At 43.7% G+C, this 15,566-nt stretch overlaps 1 protein-coding gene across 1 annotated transcript in view; it reads right to left on the reverse strand.

Moving 5' to 3' along the window:
• Window positions 1-15,566, reverse strand: part of LOC138951627 (fasciculation and elongation protein zeta-2-like) — a 51,220-nt gene that overhangs the window by 22,313 nt on the left and 13,341 nt on the right. Inside the window, exons 3-4 of the mRNA XM_070323158.1 lie at window positions 13,453-13,608; window positions 5,669-5,777 (exon numbers count right to left, since the gene is read on the reverse strand). Of these exons, the coding sequence (XP_070179259.1) occupies window positions 5,669-5,777; window positions 13,453-13,608 (265 nt within the window). The remainder of the gene's footprint in view (window positions 1-5,668; window positions 5,778-13,452; window positions 13,609-15,566) is intronic.

The following is a 15,566-nucleotide window of genomic DNA, read 5'->3' on the forward strand; positions in this document are numbered from 1 at the left end:
AAAAAAAAATAAAAATTTATAAAACGATCCAAATTTACGTTTATCTTATTCTCCATCATTTGCTGATTCCAAAAACATATAAATATCTTATATTCGGATTAAAAACAAGCTCTGAAAATTAAATATATAAAAATTATTATCAAAATTAAATTGTCGAAATCAATTTAAAAACACTTTCATCTTATTCCTTGTCGGTTCCTGATTCCAAAAACATATAGATAATTATGATATGTTTGGATTAAAAACACGCTCAGAAAGTTAAAACAAAGAGAGGTACAGAAAAGCGTGCTATCCTTCTTAGCGCAACTACTACCCCGCTCTTCTTGTCAATTTCACTGCCTATGCCGTGAGCGGTGGACTACGAGTATACGGTATTGCTGCGTTGCATTGCGTTCAGTTTCATTCTGTGAGTTCGACAGCTACTTGACTAAATATTGTATTTTCGCCTTACGCGACTTGTTTTTATTATGCTATACATGTAATACTGTAGTGACGGGCTTTTCGCAAAAGTTACTGCATTAATTTTCTTCATTTTTATTATGCTATACATGTAATACTGTAGTGACGGCCCTTTCGCAAAATTGCTGACTGCAACTTGAAACTGTAGGCCTCATATGACACATTTTTATGTTTTTGCATAAACTTAGAGCTGCATATTCGAGAAAACATTTTTTTCGTTCTGTTATACTACATAACATTCCTCTTCTTCCTTTTGTGTTAAGTTATACATGTTCTTCTCTAGTCATGGGCCTTTTGCAAAAGTTCAGAACGAAACTTTAAACTGTAGTCCTAATAATACAAATATTTATCTTTGTCAAAAGTACAGACAGCAGCTGAAAACCCTACTCCTAGGATCAATTTCCCTTCCTTTCTTCTCAATGTAGCTACACATTTTTGGCTCACGTAAGTGTAGCCTATGCGATGCTAACTTTTGTCTGTCTGTGCGTGTGTATGTGTGTATGTGTGAGATAGAAACTTCATTTGACTGAACACCGAAATACTAATTTTACCTGGTTATTATCCAAGCAACAGCTTCAAAGTATTGAAGCAATGATCAACATTTCGTCGGCACGTATGTAGTTAAAGTGTGTATCCAAAGAAAACGGGTGGTGGGGGGTTTTGGGGGGGGTAAAAACAGGTGACTGGTTTGTGTCGTGTGTGGTATGTAGACCAGGTCAGGGGTCAAGGTTAAGTCAGATCGCGTGAAGGATTGTGGTATAGATACAGTTCTCACCCAGCTGCAGTTCGCCGATTCGGGGAAGACGATTTCACATTGTTCGGTTTCGTAGCCCCAGAAAAATAGATAAAGAAGATACCAAAGGAGATTTCCTACAGGTTGATCTGCACAGCGTGTTTCCAGTGTGTGCGCGAGGAAGCGCTGTCGAAAGCGCAGTGTCGATCTGGCAGTCGTGTCCCCGTAAGTAGGCTACAGACAGACAGATCTAGATCTAGTGTCTCCCACTCTTGCACCGTGTCACCTATGCTTACTGTGTGTGTGTATGTGTGACGGAGTGAATGAGTTTGTGTTACTGTTTGTCGATTTCTTACGGGAGCCTTGAAGGCTTCGCCTCTTGTTTCATTTGCACCAGTCATCAACACTGGTGAATATGATGAAAAAGAAAACTTCTGAATATGATTTACACCGTACTGGAGTTCGATTATCCTTCCTTGTGAATGCCATTTCCTTTTAATCCATTAGATGGAAACAAAGGCCAATGACACAGTGTCCTTTTCACTTTCCCACGATAGATCCATTTCCGTAACCCCTCTCTGTCACAGTCTAAGCAAAATGCTTTGTTTGTTTAAAAACAAACAAAAATGGTAAGTTTATGGAACGTCTAATTATAAACAAAACGAAACATACACTACAACCTCGATCTATTGATTTTCGAGGTAGATAAACAAGATGCCTATTTTAGATGTTTGATTCTTAATGTTAGCAGTCCATCTGTTTTGTTTCTATTGTTGCTTTGCTTATTTCCTTCTTTTGGGGAAAAAAAATGGCAGTGGAGGGAATGTGGGGTTTGTGGAAGTGACTGCCATAAATACAGGACAATAGGTTTCCAAAGCCAGACAGATTAATCAGGTATTCCGGTCCCCGCCAAGTGCTGAGCTGTCTCTATCAGTAATGTACATAGCACTTGAATCATTGATGAGACATGAGTAATCAGCCCACTATGACCACGAAAGCTAGCTGCATAAAATGTGTGTGCACTTGTAGAGCAGGCTGTAGAATATCTTTATCAATGGGTGAAATGGGATGCATTACGTGTACTTCCATACCGACTAGCTATTAGTATTATTTCCCCTTGTCAGGAACACTTTGTTCAACAAACATTCCACAAAAATTAACAAGATTAACAAAAATACCCTTCGGGAAAAAAAAGAATGGTATATTTATTAATAATGTCGATTCAATATCAACGGAATGGGGGTGGGCCTGACAGGATGGGGTGTTTGGGGATATCCTTTGAAATCGTCTGTGGCCAAATGGCTCTGAGGTTGCTGGAGGCATAGGCCCAGCCAGATCCAGTTCAGACCTTAGAAGGACCTCCCCCCAATCCTCCCTCCTGCTGCCAACCGTCGAAAGGACAAGGAACCCAGAGGTCTGTTGGTAGAGCCTTGGCCCTGGAAAGGACAGGGTTCCCGACCCTCTATCTTTTTTTTTTTTTTTTTTTTTTTCTTTTTTTTTTTCTCTCCCTCGTACCACAACCATCTAAGGTTCCCCATATTAAACTATGTGTATCTATGTTTATATCAATAGTAAATGTCTATGTGTTTATTGTTAGTAAATGTTCTACGTTACATGTATTATGAGTGTATCTTAGGTCTACATATTAATCTAGCTGGATGATCTCGGCATAGCACATCTTACTTCATTAAGCTACAAACTATTTGCTATTACTATTATTATTGCTATTATTATTATTATTATTATTATTATGAACCAATCACTTTCTTCGCTGCACCTGCCCACCTGCCGTGTTTTCCGCCGACGGGGCCGAAATCGCGTGTGGCCCGTGCACTTGTAAGTTATTCCTTACTCTTTAATTATTTACTATTATTATTATTATTGTTATTACTATTATTTTTATTATGAACAAATCATTTCCTTCGCTGCACTCGCCCACCTGCCGTGTTTCCGCCGGCGGGGCCGAGGTCGCGGGTGTCCCGTGCGCTAGGCTTATAGTTAATGCCACGTTACATTCATATATTCCATGTGTCACCTTAGGTGTATATATTAGATTAGACAGCCAGCCTCTGCCTACCATATCTGAGACGTCCGTCTCTTTTGGGAGGAGGAGGGTGGCCTTTGTAGCTGTGCGAGAGTATGCGAACGACTGTGTATGACAGTGTAAATAGCCTATCCTCTTTTTTTCACCCCCACCCCAGAGGGGGTTACAGAGACACATCTCTGGCCTCCTCACCTGACCCCCTTCCCATGCCTCTGTAGACAGAGGGTGCCATAAAGGCGTTGATGAATAAACCGACATAAAGTCGCAGCCCTGTACATATGTTTTTAACCGGCCAGTATAGGTCCTAGGTAGGACCGGGTTTGCTTTTCGCCAGTTGACTAGCCGCCGAATCCACAAGTACGTAGAGGGTGCCTCGGCTTCTCCACCACGACCCTCCTTGGTCTGACACTCACTCCTTTGCCATGATCAGTCGGATGCCACTTTCACAATTTTATTCTAAAGTACCAACAAATCAAATCAATTCCCTTCCGGAATAGCAACGTTCCACGTTTCTTGAATACAAAAGCATTTCTGCCTCGGAATGAAAGAATAAATCTCTACAATCGTGTATCCCCTGCAAGGAATTGATTTTAAATCCTGTTCTTCCAGCATTTCCATTACGGAAAGTAAAATTTTTTTTTTTTTGTTTTGTTGTTTTTATTTTTATTTTTTATTTTTGTTTTTTTTTTGTGTTGCTCATCTTTACCCAGGCACACATCGTAGAGCTTCGGCTCTGATATCTTTGACCCAAATTGCTCTAAGCAGAGAGGTCGTTAAACTGTATTTTCGTCAATATCAACCCCAAATATATACAGTGGAACCTCTTCCCTGATCCAAAGGGAACCTCTTGTGATAGGTACCACTGTAATGACAGGCACTACTTTTACACACACATTCACACAGACACAGATCACAAACAGCAGGTAATCTGAGACGAGTTGCCCAGAGCAGCTCGCCATGGGTCGCTCGCAGTGCGATTGACAAAAAGACGTTTCTTAGGGCAGTGCAGGAAAGCGCTCGCGAAGCACTTGGCGAGCGGCTTTGGTATATGCTTGCCCACCGCCCGCCGCGTTATCCAAGATGGCGGCGGTGTTTACACTGCGATGCCGTGTAGCGTGTTTCGATCTTCTCGGCGTGGTTTTCGACGTGACCCGAGGGATCCACCGCTTTTCAAGGTTCAGGGACTACCCCAGCTAAATTTCCCATCATAACTACATTCTCTCTGACGATTTCACTAACCGAATCGTCTACTAGTTTAAGAAGTACAACTTTTTTCATATCTCGCAGCAATCGTGCTTTCTTCGTCGCCATCGTGAAGCGATTTGCCTCGTTGTGAGCCCGTTGCATAGACCAATCCAGAGCGACTTTTCTCTGAGCGGGCTATTGTGATTCTGAGCAACGCATGGCTGTGTTTTCCACTCCTTGTCCACCCTGTCCATTTCTATCTTCTCAACTGACAAAAGACGACTTGTGCCCCACCGCAACTATGAACCAGGCCAGCAAGAGACAGTAGGTGATTAGCTATGTAGTATGTCATCGGCAGAGGTTTCTTCGCTAACGTCGTTGTCACCGAGCATGACAACAAGAATGTCGGGACGTAGAGCCGCAATTTTACGCATATCGCGCTTTGCAAAATCCTCAATCCGTTTACCACCGGCACCTCGCAATAACACAGACATCGAGCATTGAATGTTAACATACACATGCGAGGATCGCGGCCCAGACGAAAAGCAAGCTGAAGACAACGACAAAAAGAATGGCCAATCACCAAAGATTTCATAGTCACACACAAACGGACTGAAAATAGGAACCGATAGGAAACAAAACAGCTCACCTAGCAAGAAGAAAAGCAGCAAGGAAAGCGACAAGGCGACAAGAACCAAACCAGCAGGGAACAGATTGACAGAAAAACCTGGAGAATATCAGATCTAAATTGTTGTGCGCTGCCTGGTCAAGCGTTGATTGTTGCGTGACGGTTAGTTAATAATATGTGACTAGAACTGGCAATCTAATTGGCTCTTCCTTATCAGTCAATTGTCTCTCTCTAATTGGTTCTTAATTACTGTATCCCCCCTCTAGGCCAAAATAACAATTGACCCGTGCCATCATAAAAGCTTTTGTGGAACCACAAAATTTAATTGATCCTGTTTGTTTTGAGTTTTTTTTTCTCTCCATGCCTTCACATCCACTAACCTCATCTCAACCTAACTTCTACGTCCCTCCTCCTCCCCCCCCCCCGGTCAGTCATAATGACAGCAATGACTTATTCTTCTCCTTTCGTTTTTTCTCATCAACTGAGTCGGTGTTTGGTGTGTGGTGCACAGTCTTCTTCCTCTTCTCCTTTTAGACTTCCACTCCTGTGGCACGCGCCCCCGCCGTCTTCTTTAGGGCCACCTGAGGTTGCACAATGAAAACACACCCCGCCTACTCACCTGGCTCAGTATAGGAGGGCAGCTTGGCAAGCATAGCCTTCAGTGCGGAGTACTGTTCATCCTCTGTGATGATCGGGTTCTCAGAGTCATCCTCTTCTGTGGCCGGTTCCTGCAACAAATTCCAGAACCAGCCGTTTACTTTCAGCTCTAAAATTGAATTAAAGTAAATTTCAATGCTTGTGTATGTAAACAAAAATTTAAATAAAAATTCACTTCAATTTTTCAGAAATAAGAATTCACATGACTGTTAGAATGGACTGGGTGGCCGAGTGGCAACGCACTTGCGCTCGGAAGCGAGAGGTTGCGAGTTCGACCCTGGGTCAGGGCGTTAGCAATTTTCTCCCCCCTTTCCTAACCTAGGTGGTGGGTTCAAGTGCTAGTCTTTCGGATGAGACGAAAAACCGAGGTCCCTTCATGTACACTACATTGGGGTGTGCACGTTAAAGATCCCACGATTGACAAAAGGGTCTTTCCTGGCAAAATTGTATAGGCATAGATAAAAATGTCCACCAAAATACCCGTGTGACTTGGAATAATAGGCCGTGAAAAGTAGGATATGCGCCGAAATGGCTGCGATCTGCTGGCCGATGTGAATGCGTGATGTATTGTGTAAAAAAAATTCCATCTCACACGGCATAAATAAATCCCTGCGCCTTGAATATGTGCGCGATATAAATTGCATAAAATAAAAATAAAATAAAGAAATAAATCCCTGCGCTTAGAACTGTACCCACGGAATACACGCGATATATAAGCCTCATATTGATATTGATTGATTGATTAGAAAGGAAACTATGCAGTCACTGTAGTCCAAGCAAAGCATGAATTAGTGTTCCAGATTTCACCCCTTCAAGTTCAATCAGTCATTCATTGTCAGTCAAATTACGGGATAAATTCATGTGAGATAAATCTATGCCCACATAAAACAATCCCTACCTAACTCCTGACCCCCCCCCCCCCCCCCCAAATCTTTTAGAGGTCTAAATTTAAACAAGGTGTCATGATAATAAAACAACAGAAAAAGTTAATCCTACACAACAACCGAAATAAATTTTGTCTTAGGGTGTAAACAAAACTAAGCCTTGCTGACAAGAAGAATTCCAAGGGCTCAGGGTCAGAAAATGTGGTCACAAGAGGCGCAGTAAAGAAGCCAGCACTCTAGGGAGAGTGAGTAGGTGTCAGGCCAACTCTCCTCCATCAATCCTCCATCAACAGGCATCTGCTGTTGTGCATTATTTTTGTTTTTAGCTTTATTGTTTTTTAACTAATAATTCTCCAGCTGCAATTGGTCGTTCGGAGATGTAAGCACAGTTTTCAGCAACCCCTGCATATCAAATTTTCAGTCAGAAAGTTGCAACAGTTTTCAAGAGCTGTCTCTCTCTCTCTCTCTCTCTCTCTCTCTCTCTCTCTCTCTCTCTCTCTCTCTCTCTCTCTCTCTCTCCCCCATGGTTTGTTTAAGGGTAGGTGGCTTAAGTACAATAAATCCAGCAGTGTTCTACGTTCCCTCTCTCTCTTCCTCTCTCTCTCAGTCTCAGGTTGTGTGTGTGTGTGTGTGTGGGGTGTGTGTTGTATGAGCATATACAAACACATTCTTGATTTGTTTGTTCAAGCTTATCATGTGACTTTCTGGCAGTTATGTTTTACAAGCAACATAAGGCTACTTACTCTAAAAAAGATAAATGAAAAGAGGCAGGCAGAAAAAAACGCAGCTGCTAAGTTATGTGGGTTTTTTTTAAGTCAAGCGCCTGTGCCATGATCCTCCCAAGCATTGGTGAGCCAGAGGGAGGAGGGAAGCGATCTATAACGCTCTCATCCAGACATATCCCCCGTGAAGACAGACTGTAAATGAAGTCCCGCTGGTCAGTCATAATGACAGCAAAGATTTATTCTTTCCCTTTCGTTTTTCTCATCAACTGGGTCGGTGATTGGTATGTGGTGCACAGTAAAAACACATTTCATGTGGGAATGAGATGAAAGTAAAATAGGTTATGCACAATGAAAAGTAGTTTGTAGTGCAAGATAAATACTTGAAAATACTGTATTTTCTGAAGCGACCTGGGGGCATAATCGGCTGATGTCATCTCCCGTGCACTGGGATTCGATGTCATGGTGTACGTACTTCTGCTTGTGTCTCACACTTGAATTTCGTGCAGTTCGTTTGTAAGCTATTATTTTGCAATTCTACTCTCTCTCCCATCTATCTCTGTCCTTCGAAAACGAATACGTATACGTATCTCTGTCCTTCTCCCCCCTTTAAGACACCCCCCCCCCCCCCCAACCAACAAAAGTCAAGCAACCACACTGTACCGTCTCTCATACAGGATCTAACCAGGGTCCAGCCAGTTGTACCCGCTGTGACGTACTGTGGAACCCCTCCTTTAGACCCTCAAATCTAAGACCCCCGCCCACCTGGCACCCATCTCAAAGATCTTGCTTTTTTCATTTCTCTGTTTATAACCTCTGTAAGTTTCACTCCATACTCCCTCCTTTTTAAGACTTAACATTTTAATGTTATTTTTGAAGGTGTTTTCATTGTATGTGCAAACGGATTCCCAACGGTCACTCACAATGACTGTACAAGTCATTCTTTGCTTCTCCACAGCCGCGGTTTTGTGGAGAAAGGCTCGGGGGATGAGCTTGAATCACTTGGCAACGGTGATGCACAACGCAAATTACATTTGTGGCGAAAGCTGCATTCTTATTAATATGAGATGAGGAGACTGTGTGTGCAAAGCCAACCAAAGTAACAAATAACAAAAAAAACTGTGCTTCAAGGAGAGGGACAATTTGGTGTGTGTGTGTGTGTGTGTGTCTGTGTGTCTGTGTGTGTGTGTGTGTGTCTGTGTGTGTGTGTGTGTGTCTGTGTGTGTGTGTGTGTGTGCCCGGAAATGGTGTTGCAGTTGCAGATAGTTTTCTCTATGATGTTTAACAGCATCAAAAAACAAAACAATAAAAACAAAATGTGAAGCAAAAATGAAGGTATTGTGTATGCAGTAACAACTAAGACCTTAAAACAATATAAAAACTGATTGCAATAACACTGCCAATGGCTTTACATCAGCCAGTAGACAGCGACCGACAAGCCTATTTTCTGCGACAAAATGAGCAACAGTAGCATGCCTGACCAGTGACAAGTCTGTACAGAACATGGTATGGCACTCTACCCGAGAACAACAGCACAAGACATTTTCGGCTCATTTGATTCTGCCCATTTTCCTCATTCGTAATCCAATTTGTTCCAAGGAAATCTAATTTATTCGAATAAAACTGTCTGCACCAAAACTTACAATTTCGACAAAACCAAATTGTGTGCACACACCACAGACAATGAGATACGGAGAGAGAGAGGCAGTGCGATACGGAGAGAGAGAGGCAGTGCGATACAAAAAGACAGAGACAAATAGACAGACAGACAGATAGAAAACGTAAACAACAAATTGACACGTGTGCGGAGAAATGAACACATTCACACACACAAAAGAGACAGACATAGAACGAGCCAAACAGCCGGCATTGCACTAGCCTGACACACAGAAAGCAATCGAATAACCTCAGGACTAGAATAGTTAATGACTGCACCATTAATTTCTTTATTGAACGATTTCGATGTCGACAAAAGTGTCTCGCAGCCCAAGTACACCTTGTCCCAATCCCATGAGAACAGAATAATGAACATCGATACATGATCGATCAGTGTTTTCAACCGCCGGACCCGCACGGAGCCGGTATAGCTGCTGGCTGGTGGGGAAACTTTTCCCGGGGGAAGGCTCGTTAACCCGCGGCACTGAGATGGCTCACTCTCACGAAGCACCTCCTTGACCAGTGCGAGAACTAACATCAACAGCGTCAGCATGGGCAACTGAAAAAGGACCTAAAGCTGAGGTAAGTTCTGCACGCTGCGCATGGAGGTGGGAAGGCAAGTCGTCCCCCTTTTAGCCTCACACTGAGATAAGTTTTGCGCGCTGCGCATTGAGGTGGGAAGCCAAGTCGCCCCTTTTAGCCTCACATCTGTTGAGTAAACAGGGACCTCAAACTGAGGTAAGCTCTACGCACTGAACGTCAGGGTGGGAGCTCAAGTCCTAGCCAGAACTCAATCAATACAAGGCCCTGGAACGCGATCCACGTAAACTTGTGTGCACCTTTGGAAGCCAGGGGCACTGGTGCTTCGCAATGCTCGCTTCCAGTTGTAAAGAGAAGCTTGGGGACAAGAGATGACTTGCCTGCCTTGTAGGCTGACTCACCCACTGTGCTGCTGTTGTCTGATCATGACTGTGCACGTGCGACCAGGTACTCGCGACCTTGCGACCAGTCACACCGTGTTCGACCTGTCTGTTGGCTAATCGATTCGCGGCTGCGCTCAGAGAAATGAGGTGGCGGGTATTTCTGAAGAGGGTTTTGCTGCCTTTAAAAGATGTTACCCTGGCTTCGCAAGGAAGACAGATAGAGACCCGAGTCAAAAAGATGGATGACTCTGAAGAGCCTTTGCTGCCTTGAAAACTTGCTGCCGTGTCTTTGTAAGCAAGAAAGACTTTGTTCGTTTGGTGCTAGAGATTTGGGCCGCCCGAGCAGAAAAGATGGATGACCCCTCTATCTCTCACATCCCCCTCCCTCTCTCTCTCTAACAACAACAACAACAACAACAACAACAACAACAACAACAACAACAACAACAACAACAACAACAACAACAACAACAACAACAACAACGACGACGACACAGCGACCCAACTTTTGCCCAGACACACCGTGTGTTGATAACCCGACTTGTCTGTCCGGGCGATGGTTCTTTGGTAGTTTTGATTGATTGGATTCATTGGTGAGAAATGAGGAGGCGGGTATGTCTGGAGAGGGTCTTGTTCCTGAGAGAAGTTGCGACGGTGTCTTTGACTTCGTAAGCAAGAACAATTTTTGTTCGGTCGCGTTTGCTACCAGAAAAGCTCTTTGCCACCAAAAAGTTGGACCCGGGACGAAAAGACGGATGACCCCCCCCCCCCAATAACTCGCTCTCTCTCTCTCTCTCTCTCTCCACATTCTGACTGTTGCTTACAATCAACTCAAAATGGCGGGTTACTAGCAAGAATATAACAGAGTTTCAGCACTGGTCACGCTTCTCGCAAGCACTGTCTGGAAGACCTTTTGGACGTATGTATGCGATTGCTTTAATTAAAATAACATGCCAGTTTCGATCAGCTGTCCACATCCCACAATTTCCACATCCCAGAAAGGTGGGTAGTGCGGCGGGTGTGGGAAAGAGAGTGGTCTCCTTCTTGCAAACCAGGGTTCTGAACAAGAGCGGTCTACTTGTAATGGTTAGCAGTCCAGAACATAGTGAAGTGCTAACCTTAGGGTTCGTCTTCTGAACATATTGGGCCTTGTCACAGAACCTGTCATTTGCTTGTTGTCAGTAGGATTGGAAAAAAAAGCTAGTATGACAAGGGCGGGGGAGGAAGGGGTGTGAGAGGGATGTGAAGGGGAGGGAGGCTAGAAGGGGAGGGGTTGAGCGGGAAGAGGATGGGGAGAGGGATGGAGGGGAGGAGGTAAAGTATTAATGCGGAATTAAGGGTGCATGATGTTTTCTACGCCAGGAAGGCGAAAGAGAGAGCGCAGCAATCAGTGTCTCTTGACACTTGCTATTTGTATTTCACAGGTCTGTCACCACTCCACCCCCACCCCCACCCCCAATAAGATCATCCTTTCACTCTGACACATGCCCAACATCAGTAGCCTGGTGGCGTTCTGAGCAAAATGGGAATTGTTATCTGAATTAATCTAGCAGATTGACCTTGCTGTCACTTTCGAAATTAATTCAACAACAAAATACCATTCTGCGCAGTTGCTTTTTTGGGCGTGCGTTTAAACTGAATCATGCTCTTATCCTCTGTAAAAGTCTAAATAGAAAAGTCTAAATAGACAATGGTGGTGAGCATGATCACTTACACGAGAAGGAATGTATGTAGCTTTAAAAAATAAAGCAAATAAACAATGGCGACTGCACGTGAGAGCGAACAAGTCGCGTAAGGCGAAATTACTACATTTAGTCAAGCTGTGGAACTCACAGAATGAAACTGAACGTAGTCCGCCGCTAGTGCAAAAGGCAGTGAAAGTGATGAGCCTGTTTGGCGCGGCAGCGGTTGCGCTGTGCTTCATAGCACGCTTTACTGTACCTCTCTTCGTTTTAACTTTCTGAGCGTGTTTTTAATCCAAACATATCATATCTATATGTTTTTGGAATCAGGAACCGACAAGGAATAAGATGAAATAGTTTTTGAAACGATTTCGGAAATTTAATTTTAATCATAATTTTTATATTTCTAATTTTCAGAGCTTGTTTTTAATCCAAATATAACATATTTATATGTTTTTGGAATCAGAAAATGATGAAGAATAAGATGAACGTAAATTTGGATCGTTTTATAAAATTTTATTTTTTTTACAATTTTCAGATTTTTAATGACCAAAGTCATTAATTAATTTTTAAGCCACCAAGCTGAAATGCAATACCGAAGTCCGGCCTTCGTCGAAGATTGCTTGGCCAAAATTTCAATCAATTTGATTGAAAAATGAGGGTGTGACAGTGCCGCCTCAACTTTTACAAAAAGCCGGATATGACGTCATCAAAGACATTTATCGGAAAAAAGAAAAAAACGTCCGGGGATATCATTCCCAGGAACTCTCATGTCAAATTTCATAAAGATCGGTCCAGTAGTTTAGTCTGAATCGCTCTACACACACACACACACACACACACACGCACACACACACACACACACCACGACCCTCGTCTCGATTCCCCCTCAATGTTAAAACATTTAGTCAAAACTTGACTAAATGTAACAACAAAAACGACCAAAACTCACAGTACTTTTTGGTCTTTTGGCTTTAAAAAATAGACAACAATGACCCGATGACAGAGATAGAGCATAATTATGATGCAACACAGTACAGAGGACACGACAAGGACCGACAGAGGTCACACCGCAATCGAATCCAATCGACCTCCTCGCCCCTCGCCAACACACTTTCTCTATTATGCACAGAGAGGAGAGCGAGACAGAGATCTAGCAGAATAGATAAGCCCCAGTCAGTTACAACTAAGGGCATAACTATCCATATAGAACTGATGAACTCCACTGGAAACAGTAGAACACTGTTCGTGTTCTGCATAGTAAGGGATATTCGTGAAAGAATAGAATTAATCCCATTTTGTTTTTCTTCTGCAGATCTGTTTAAAAAAAAGTATTGCGTCTGTTAGGAAAGCACAGATTTGCATATCCGGAGCTTCTTATGCATTCTAACAGGACTGCTGCTGTTTCTTTGTTTCATTATTCAATTCAAGTAAAAGTTCAACCAACTCGTTCAACAGGCCTAATGAGTGCGTGTACTTCTAGCTAATTTTTGGGAAAAAGTCTGACCACTGAACTTCCAAATAATGCTCTGAACACGCGAAGAAAACTGCCATTGTCCTGACAGTATACCGTCAACCCAAACATTTTCAACCAGCACAATTTCCTCTGACTCGCACCGATGACGATCAGACCTACAACATTCAGTGATGTAACATAGGCTCCCCAGTACGAAAGCACATGCATCGACAACGGTCACAAACGCGCTGGTAAGCTCTTTCTCTCTCTCCCCTCCCCCCCCCCCCCCCTTTCTCTATCTCACACACACACACACACACACACACACACACACACACACACACACACACACACACACACACACACACACACACACACACACACACACACACACACACACCCGCCACGTCATCATCGCCTCACCTTCATCATGTTCTCGATCTGCCTGATGACGTCATCGGCGGTCTCGACGCGGTCTTCGTCCTCGTGATGCAGACTGGACACGATGAGGGAGTGCATGTCGAAGGCCTGCGCCAGCTCTTCATCGTCCGACAGGTCTAGGACTGGCTCCTCCACCTCCTGAAAACATGAAGCAACAGTTGTTTAAAAGAAGAACACAGTTTTGAGTCTAAAGAGAGTGCATGTCGAAGGCCTGACCTAGCTCCTCGTCGTCCGACAGGTCTAGGACCGGTTCCTCTACCTCCTGAAGCAGGAGTCCTACTAAATAATGGTCTCAGTTCGCGGTCATGAAAAAGCTTGCATATTTAATGATCCGCCAACTTCGACCATTATTTTTAATATTCACCGAGACTCGGCATGTAACCTCTGCCTAACACTCCACTTAATATCATTCTTGTGCATCCCCCGCCGTCTCAAGGTACGATTGTACTTCCTGCTTAGACCATGTGTGGATGACTACTCGGGATTTGGGCTGTACAAGCCACAAAGGAAATGCCACCGTGGCTTACTCAGTGATATTTGAAAATGCCGAGTGTTCGAATACCGTCTTTACTTTCAAGACACAAATACTTCTACCACCCACTCTCCAAACGAAGGAGACAGGCTCGAGAATAGCTAGTGGCACGTATTCAAGTGTGCTCGTGGATAGTATAAATTTAGAAGTCTGGTGGGACCTGTGATGGTAAACACCATGATTACAAGGGAGGGAAATACCTTTACTTATAAAGCATTGCTCAACTGCATTAGACAGTCGGAGCGCTCCTAACGACCCCCCACCTCAACACCACCCCTGCCCTAATCCACCCACTCGCCAGCAAGAGATAACAGGAAAACGAACCACAACGCAACGATTCAAACAATTCATTATTCATTTCTCTTTTAATATGATCTTTATTTATAACTACTACTGAGTTGTTATTTGTGCATGCATGCCTTCAATCACATGGCCAGTATAGTTTTGCTGTGAAAGCGTTCTACGTACTACTGATTTCAAACCAAAATGGGACGCATATTTCATCTGTTCCTTTTTTCTTTCGTTTTTTTTTTTAAATAACTTTTTCTTCGTTTTTTTTTTTAAGATGCATCCCAGTCGCTTCCTATATTGTTTCAACAAGTATAGATCGCATTTTAACGTGTAACAGATTACTTCAACACTTTTCAGACACTTTTGACAAAAGACAATAGACACAGACAAACAGAGTTGATGAGACTCTACTATAAATCGATGGCAAAATCTCATTGTCAGACCAATTCCAGACCCATCTCTTTTTGTTATGCCCGGTCTTGCCCAACTCGAACCTCCTAAATTAACAGCACGGCAATGCTGAGACCAGCTGGCGCCGATGACATTAAATACATCTCACTGTTTCTCCTTTTGATCAAACCATCCCAAACCCAGCAATTATCCATGAACCAGCCACTCTGAAACTATACTCCATCTTCCGCAAACACTCGACCCTGATCCCCCCCCCCCCCCCTCCCCCCTTACCCCCATTACCCCCCAGTTTCATTTTCATGCATCCTCTTCTCTTCCTCATGCCCCCCCCCCCCCCCTCCAAAGGCTGGGGTCAATGTCCGGACTTCATGATTGGCGTGTTGCCTTCAATATAATATTGCACCTAGCCAGAACCCCCTCCGTTTCTAAATTCTGACGTCATTTGCTGCTTCGATCTGATTCAAACCAACCATATATCCATCCCACCGCACCCTCTTCAACACTCCATCAATCCAACCAACCCCTGCTTCCTTTGCTCTTAATCTCACTGAGCCGTTTTGACAGGTTCCCTTAGCCCACTTCCGTGGTCCGGTAAAGGGAAATTGTTTTCCATTAATTCTTCTGTTGAGTGTTCGCTCCCTCTTTCTTTCTATAACATGTGTGAACTCCGGCATTGTATGCGTGCGTACGTACGTGTGTGTGTGCGTGTGTGCGTGCGTGTGCGTGCGTACATACGTACGTAAAATACGTGTCAGTACGTCTTCCCCTTTGTCTACCCGGGTGTGTGTGTGTGTGTGTGTGTGTGTGTGTGTGTGTGTGTGTGTGTGCGTGCGTGCGTGCGTGCGTGCGTAAAATACGTGTC

This window comes from Littorina saxatilis, linkage group LG17 (assembly GCF_037325665.1).
Source record: "Littorina saxatilis isolate snail1 linkage group LG17, US_GU_Lsax_2.0, whole genome shotgun sequence".
Classification (NCBI taxonomy): Eukaryota; Metazoa; Mollusca; class Gastropoda; order Littorinimorpha; family Littorinidae; genus Littorina; species Littorina saxatilis.